The sequence below is a fragment of the Saimiri boliviensis genome, chromosome 9 (genome assembly GCF_048565385.1).
Source record: "Saimiri boliviensis isolate mSaiBol1 chromosome 9, mSaiBol1.pri, whole genome shotgun sequence".
In the NCBI taxonomy this organism is placed as follows: Eukaryota; Metazoa; Chordata; class Mammalia; order Primates; family Cebidae; genus Saimiri; species Saimiri boliviensis.
The window spans coordinates 31,396,537-31,403,921 of NC_133457.1; the positions used below are offsets into that span (position 1 = coordinate 31,396,537).

At 43.2% G+C, this 7,385-nt stretch overlaps 1 protein-coding gene across 2 annotated transcripts; it reads right to left on the reverse strand.

The window, feature by feature from the left end:
* Window positions 1–1,990: 1,990 nt before the first annotated feature.
* On the reverse strand, window positions 1,991–6,502 carry RPL22L1 (ribosomal protein L22 like 1). 2 transcript variants are annotated; one of them, XM_010335672.3, is made up of 4 exons: window positions 6,417–6,502; window positions 4,682–4,774; window positions 4,396–4,517; window positions 1,991–2,248 (listed from the first exon to the last, which is right to left on the reverse strand). In XM_010335672.3, exons 1-4 carry the CDS (start codon window positions 6,423–6,425, stop codon window positions 2,104–2,106), a joined length of 369 nt encoding a protein of 122 aa, XP_010333974.1. In that variant the 5' UTR covers window positions 6,426–6,502; the 3' UTR covers window positions 1,991–2,103. The 2 variants fall into 2 exon arrangements, with proteins under 2 accessions (XP_010333974.1, XP_003924999.1); XM_003924950.4 differs by having other exon boundaries at window positions 4,682–4,771; window positions 6,417–6,473.
* Window positions 6,503–7,385: the final 883 nt, after the last annotated feature.

The window sequence follows — 7,385 nt, forward strand, 5'->3', positions numbered from 1 at the left end:
CCATGTCTGGCTAATTTTTTGTATTTTCTAGTAGAGATGGGGTTTCACCATATTAGCCAGGCTGGTCTTGAACTCCTGACCTCCTGTGATCCGTCAGCCTCAGCCTCCTAAAGTGCTGGGAGTACAGGCATGAGCCACCGCACCTGGCCAAAGGCATGAATATCTTACTTGATATACTATACTCAGCCCCTAGCACGTAATAAAATATTAAATGCTAAATTAGCTTTGAAGAATTTTAAACGTGAATATCAAATATGGTTTTGAAAGATCACTCTAGGAAAAGAATGGAGGAAGCAAATGGTGTTTGCCAACACTGGATTCTCATTTGCTCTCCATGGGCAATTTCACCCACCCTCAACTGTTCATTATTTCCTAAATGCAATTTGACCTTAAAATTTGCTTTGGCCCTGCTCAATTTCCAAAGCTACCCTTTTTCTTTACTTTGGGTTGCATAACTTACTGTGTGACTTTGGACAAATTACTTATTCTATTATTCAGTTTCGCTGGCTGCAAATGGGGATATTATTAATACTTATCTCAAAAGAATGTTACAATGACAAATCAGTCAATTCATTTAAAATACTGAAAAAAGGCCTGGCGCAGTGGCTCACACCTGTAACCCCAGCACTTTGGGAGGCCAACATGGGTGGATCACTTGAAGTTAAGAGTCCAAGGCCAGCCTAGCCAACATGGTGAAACCCCGTTTCTTTTTTTTTGAGACGGAGTTTCGCTCATTACCCAGGCTGGAGTGCAATGGCGCCATCTCGGCTCACCGCAACCTCCGCCTCCTGGGTTCAGGCAATTCTCCTGCCTCAGCCTCCCGAGTAGCTGGGATTACAGGCACATGCCACCATGCCCAGTAGAGACGGGGTTTCACCATGTTGACCAGGATGGTCTCCATCTCTTGACCTTGTGATCCACCCACCTTGGCCTCCCAAAGTGCCCGGCCCGAAACCCTGTTTCTACTAAAAAAAAAATTCAAAAATTAGCCAGGCGTGGTGGCACAGGCCTGTAATCCTAGCTACTTGGGAGGCTGAGGCATGAGAATCATTTGAGCCTGGGAGGTGGAGGTTGTGGTGATCTGAGATCATCTTCCCTAGTCTCCTGTAGTATGGATTCTGCCAAACTATTTCAATTAGAGCTTTCAAAGGCCACTTTATTTGGGAGAAAGGGTCCATTCAGTTTTAAGACAACCAACATACCAGTGTGGGGTCAGGGGCTTTGTGAAAGAGATGAGGATGGTTGGAGGCAAGATTCCAACCGAGTAAACTAATTTTCCAGACAAGACACACAGATTAAGTAGCTGAGTTGAGATTTGGTTTTCAGTTTCTGGTACCTACAAAGCAGGCATCTGGTTAGGGATTTCTAATAAGCTGTTAAATACTGGTCAGCAGGACTGAACCCTAGTCTTTAGGCTCACTAGAAGCGTAAACTCTGAAGCAGAACAGTAATACAGAGCACTTACATGTAAGAACTGTTCTAAGCACTTGTTTATAAACTTAAGAAATTTGAGACTGTCAAGACAATTACATGCATTTTATACAGCTATATAAAAAATCATTTTACAGTAAGATTTACAGGCCAGGCACAGAGGCTCACAGCTGTAATTCCAGTACTTTGGGAAGCCGAGGCTGGTGGATCACTTGAGGTCAGGAGTTTGTAACCAGCCTGGCCAACATGGCAAAACCTTACTCTACTAAAAGTACAAAAATTAGCCAGACATGGTGGCACACGCCTGTAATTCCAGCTACTAGGGAAGCTGCGTCACTGCACTCCAGCCTGGGTGACTAAGGAGACTGCCTAAAAAAAAAATTGTCAGATTTCCTATAAAACACTACTTTTACTTGAGGACATTTGTCAAAGCAATTAATTTTGGAAATCCTGAGAAAAAAATTCTACTAGCAATAAGCTATTTAAATACTGTTAATGGAAACTATCACAGGGATATCAAAATCACATAAATAGCATACTCATAAGAATGAGACAAAAGTTGAGTACAGTATTTTTTATTCACTGATAAACTAAAAGCCAATTTCTTGATATTTCTCATGTATACTTCATTTATTTTATTAATAAGCAAAGCCCTGTAAGGGAAGCCTTCGCCTAGTCCTCCGACTCCGATTCATCTTCATCTTGACTAATCTGGAAGTAACGAAGTTCATATGTCTCCTTGTCAGATGCAACCACTCGAAGCCAATCACGAAGATTGTTCTTCTTAAGGTATTTCTTGGTAAGGTATTTCAAATACCTTTAAAATAAAAACATACATTAAGAAATACAATTCCTGGCCGGGCGCAGTGGCTCAAGCCTGTAATCCCAGCACTTTGGGAGGCCGAGGCGGGTGGATCACGAGGTTAAGAGATCGAGACCATCCTGGTCAACATGGTGAAACCCCATCTCTACTAAAAATACAAAAAATTAGCTGGGCATCGTGGCGCAGGCCTGTAAGGAGGCTGAGGCAGGAGAATTGCCTGAACCCAGGAGGCAGAGGTTGCGGTGAGCCGAGATCGCGCCACTGCACTCCAGCCTGGGTAACAACAGCAAAACTCCATCTCAAAAAAAAAACAAAAAAAAAAAAACAAAAAAAAACAATTCCTACTATGTAAAGGTTTATTACACAGAAAATATGTCATATTCATCTTTTCTGTACCTAGTTTCCTCCAAAATATTTCATCCTTCCATTCACACTACACATTGTGCAAGGTTAGGGTAGCATCCTCTTGTCATACTGCCACAGCCCAATTATTTTAGCAATACGATTTTACTCTTCAAATACATCATGTGTATATACATGAAAATGTTTAACATCCTCCTCATCACTATTAAACTCCGTAACTCCCAATTCCACACTGGCTCAAGAGGCAACCTATTAAGAGGGTTAAACCCATAGTATGCTCATTAGTTTCAACTCTGATAATTCTTGGGCCCTTGCCACATCTAATGTAACCAGAGTTGTATTTTTTTTTCTTTTTTTTGAGACAGTCTTGCTCTGTCGCCAGGCTGGAGTGCAGTGGCGCGATCTCAGTTCACTGCAACCTCCGCCTCCTGGGTTCAAGCAATTCTCCTGCCTCAGCCTCCAGAGCAGGTGGGACTACAGAAGCATGCCACCACTCCTAGCTAATTTTTACATTTTAGTAGAGATAGGGTTTCACTATGTTGGCCAGCATGGTCTTGATCTCTTGACCTTGCAATCCACCCGCCTTGGCCTCCCAAAGTGCTGGAATGACAGGCATGAGCCACCCACATCTCACCAAGTTGTTGTATTTTGCAGTAATCATACGATTATCTGTAAGATTCTTGAGGACAGCTACATTTTTATCTCTGAATCCTTAGTGATTATAATCTCAATTAACAGGTACTGCAACCACTTTAGTCTAAGCCACCATTATCTCTTACTGCAATTAGCTCTTACATCTTTAGTTTCCACCAAGTGTACCACCCTAGTTTTTTTTTTTTTTGAGATCAAGTTTCGCACTTGTTGCCCAGGCTGAACTCCAATGGCATGATCTCGGCTTACCGTCTCTGCCTTCCGGGGTCAAGCCCTAGACTTTTCCAGCCACAATCAACAATTGCTTCCCAGTACATGTCCGATGGCTTTCGAGATCTGCTCCCCAGGCACCCTCCAAACTCATGCATTCCTCCCAAAACCCTATACCCCAGACATACTGGCCTTGTTACTATTGCTTCTGGTTCATCCTGCCTGTAACAATTACTCCCCAATTGCAAGGCTCACTTTTGCATTTCATGTCCTGACCAACTAATCAACTTGCCTAAAAACTTTGCAACTTGCTTTATGCCCTTACAGCACTGATCGCTGCTTGATAATTCCATTTCACTCTCTCCTTTCTCCACTAGAAGTTCCTTGGTGGGTAGACTGTCTGCTTGGTTCACTGTTGAGTTACCCAGTTCTGTGCTGCCCATGTAATATTTAATATCTGGCGAATAAACTGAATGAATAAAAACTGGCAGCAAGATATTAGACTTTGCCTTTGGCCACTTCTACTGAATAAAACCTTAAAAAATTTGAGGTTTCTATCAGTGGGTTGAGACAATTCTCCTACGTACACATTGGACATGTTTCTTGCAAAATATTCAAGAGTATCTGAGTACTTCTTGCAACATATTCAAGTACCCAGCATTAAAGGTGAGAAACAAATTGGATTTCCAGGGCCTATAATTTTCTGGACAGGAACCGTGGACACAACTGGCAATATTCTAGCAATAAATTACACTTAAAACTAGTCTAAGCAATTGGCACTCATTTACTGAATTTCCCATTTATGTAGGCCTTAAGTAAGTTCGTATTTATTCTTGCATATAAACAGACTACAGGCAATAATTATATATTATATGAAATATTTCAAAACTATAATGAAAATTTGCAGAAGTACCAACCTTTTAGAGAACTGTTTCTCAGAAACAACAGTGATTTTATTCTTGAAGCGTTCAATGTGAACAACATTCCCGAGATTTCCAGTTTTGCCATTAACTTTAACCTTCTCCCGTAGAAACTGCTCCTATTTTAAAAAAGAAAGAATGCAAAACTAGGGAAGAGAACCCTAGATATTCACTAGGGAAGGCACCCTAGGAATAGAGCTTAGGTTATTGTCAAATATTTATATATTTAAACCATTATCAATAACTCAGATTATAAAAATAAGCCAAGTAGAATGATACTTACAAAATTTCCAGAATCAAAAATTCCATCTTCTACTGGATGAGTAAGGTCCAAATTAAACTTCCAGGTGGACTTCTTGGGTTTGTTGTCTTTCTGCTACATAAATGTGAAATAATTATTACCTGGCTATTAAGACGATATTTATAAACAATTTAAAAGTTTGTATCAAGGCAATCTGTACAATGTATTGTGAGGTTACATATACAAAAATATAACAACAACAACAACAAAACACCCACTCGGGATGATCAGAACCTCTAAGCAAGTCCTAATTTGTTCAAAGTGTCAAAAAGTTATGAACTTTGTCTGCCATACCACTGAAGTTCAATTTTACATTATCGTGTTTTACTGCCACCGACTGCAGATGGAACAGATTAGTACGCTTCCTAGCCCAAGCTGAGTTTAAGTGCCAGAGCTAGGATTCCATCCACCTATGCCGAGAATATTCAATTCTTGACTTGAGAGAAAAACAAAAAACCCCAAATTTCCGCACCCAAACCTTTTATAACAAGACCATATAATAAGGTTACACAAGCAAAACGCTGCTATGGCCACTAACAACGTACATTCACTGCAATATAAATACACAAATCTGGATCAGGATTTATGACTATAAACACCCATTTAGATCCATCTAAACGGCTACCAAGTATTACACCTTAGTTTGCTTTCTCAGGTAGCCCGGTAACAGGTACTCCCCGCCCCGCCCCCAAATTAGTTGGTTGGTGCAGAAGTCAATCTGGGAAACACAATTTTTCTAATGGAAGATAACCCTATAGGGTTTATGGCCATGCTGAGCATTACCCAGTTTTGTAGCTAGCTCAGAAATTTTATCCTAACTTTATTTGTAAATTGCATATATATACCTAGCTTTTCAAATATTCTTACGACATTTTAACACCTTACTGGTTCCCTTACTAATGACTTAAGTATAATATCTGAAGCACGTTCATTTCACATTGCAAGAATCTAGGCTTTTTTTTTTTTTTTTTTTTTGAGACGGAGTTTCGCTCTTGTTGTCCAGGGTAGAGTCTAGCAGCACGATCACCGCAACCTCTGCCTCCCAGGTTCAAGCGATTCTCCTGCCGCAGCCTCCCGAGTAGCTGGGATTACAGGCATGCACCACCACGCCCGGCTAATTTTGTATTTTTAGCAGAAACAGTGTTTCTCCATGTTAGGCTGGTCTCGAACTCCTGACTAGGAGATCCACCTGCCTTGGCCTCCTAAAGTGCTGGGATTACAAGCGTGAGCCACCGCGCTCGGCCTAGACTTGAGAAACTTCTTCCCAAACTTTAAGTTCTCAGAAATTTCTGTAATGTCGGCCAGCGCGGGAGCCGAGAGCCCCAGAGCTCCCTCTGACCTGGCAAAGGCCGTCAGACCGGCTCGACTACCCACCTTTCCCTTTCCTAGTGCAGAGTGGCAAAAGCATCATCAGGCGCGAGACAGTAAAGAAATGGCATAGACTGCAGTGCCATCGGCCCATTTACAGTTGTGCCTCCCTCTTAACCGTGTGCCCAACTACCCACCCCAAACCAATTCCGGGCCCAGCTCCAACTCCACTAGACCGCATGGTTGCTGCCGGAAGTCTCGAAAAACAATTCAGGATTCTCGCATCTCGGTTACGTTCCTACCCAGACTCCATTTCTCCCCTTCCTACATCTCGACTGCGACGTCCCCACTCGACAGATGCCAAAAATCATTACAATGCCGCACAAACACCCAGACGTCGGTCACTTACAGGCGCCATGTTGCGAGCCGGCCGCGCGAGCACAGAGGAGGCAACCAACGCGCGGTCTTTCTTTATACCAAAGCGTGTGACGTCACGCGCCGAGAGCGCCAGAGTGCCGCCTCCCGGAACCGGAAGCGGGAGGAGCACGGAGGTCGGTCACCCAGGAAACCAGAGCGCTTTCCGACGCGGGTAGGCTGTCGGCTTTTCGGATGGCGGGGGTTGAAGTGAGTCCGCTTTCCGCTCCTGGCTGTTGAAGCGCGTTGGTCACAGTTGCCTCTGCAGTGACCTGGCGGCTGCTCACGGATACTCACTCACACGAGGGGTGCAGGAATCGTCTTTAGCTCATCACCGGAATCCCCTTTCCAATGTAGGCAAGGCAGTGTCTCAGGTTGCTTTGGATCTTCAATGATGATCTTCCAGAGACAAAATTATTTCCGTTTGTGTTTTTTCTGTGAGCCTTGTTTTCTAAATGACTATGGAGGGAAATTGGTGCTTTGGGGACCAGGTCCTTTAAAAAATGTATGTGTGTGTACACACACACACACACACACACACACAATTTATTTGAGGCCGGGCATTGTGGCCTACGCCTGTAATCCCAGGACTTTGGGAGGCGGAGGCCGGCGAATCACTTGAACCCAGAAGTTCGAGCCCACCCTGGGAAGTATATAAGGAGACCCCGTCTTTATAAAAAAATTTTTTTAGATTTAGCCAGTGTAGTGGTGCACTCCTGTATTCCCAGCCACTTGGGAGGCTGACACAGGAGTATTGCTTGAACTTGGGAGGCGGAGGTTGCAGTGAGCCAAGATCGTACCGTCGCACTCCAGCTTGGGTGACAGAGTGAGACTTTCAGAGAGAAACACGTAGTGCTTGCTTTTTGTTCATTTGTTTGGTATGATTTTATACCAAAAAATCATTACAATTCTGCATAACGCTCCCACCAAGACATCAGTTTTAGAGTTAATCCCAGGTCTTCTG

Bases quoted from the DNA above. Each gene is read 5' to 3' on its own strand.
- RPL22L1 (XM_010335672.3), bottom strand. The intron at 4,518-4,681 runs GTAAGTATCATT...TTTTTAAAATAG, and splicing joins TTTTTGATTCTGGAAATTTT to GAGCAGTTTCTACGGGAGAA. The intron at 2,249-4,395 runs GTTGGTACTTCT...TTTATTTTAAAG, and splicing joins GAGAAACAGTTCTCTAAAAG to GTATTTGAAATACCTTACCA.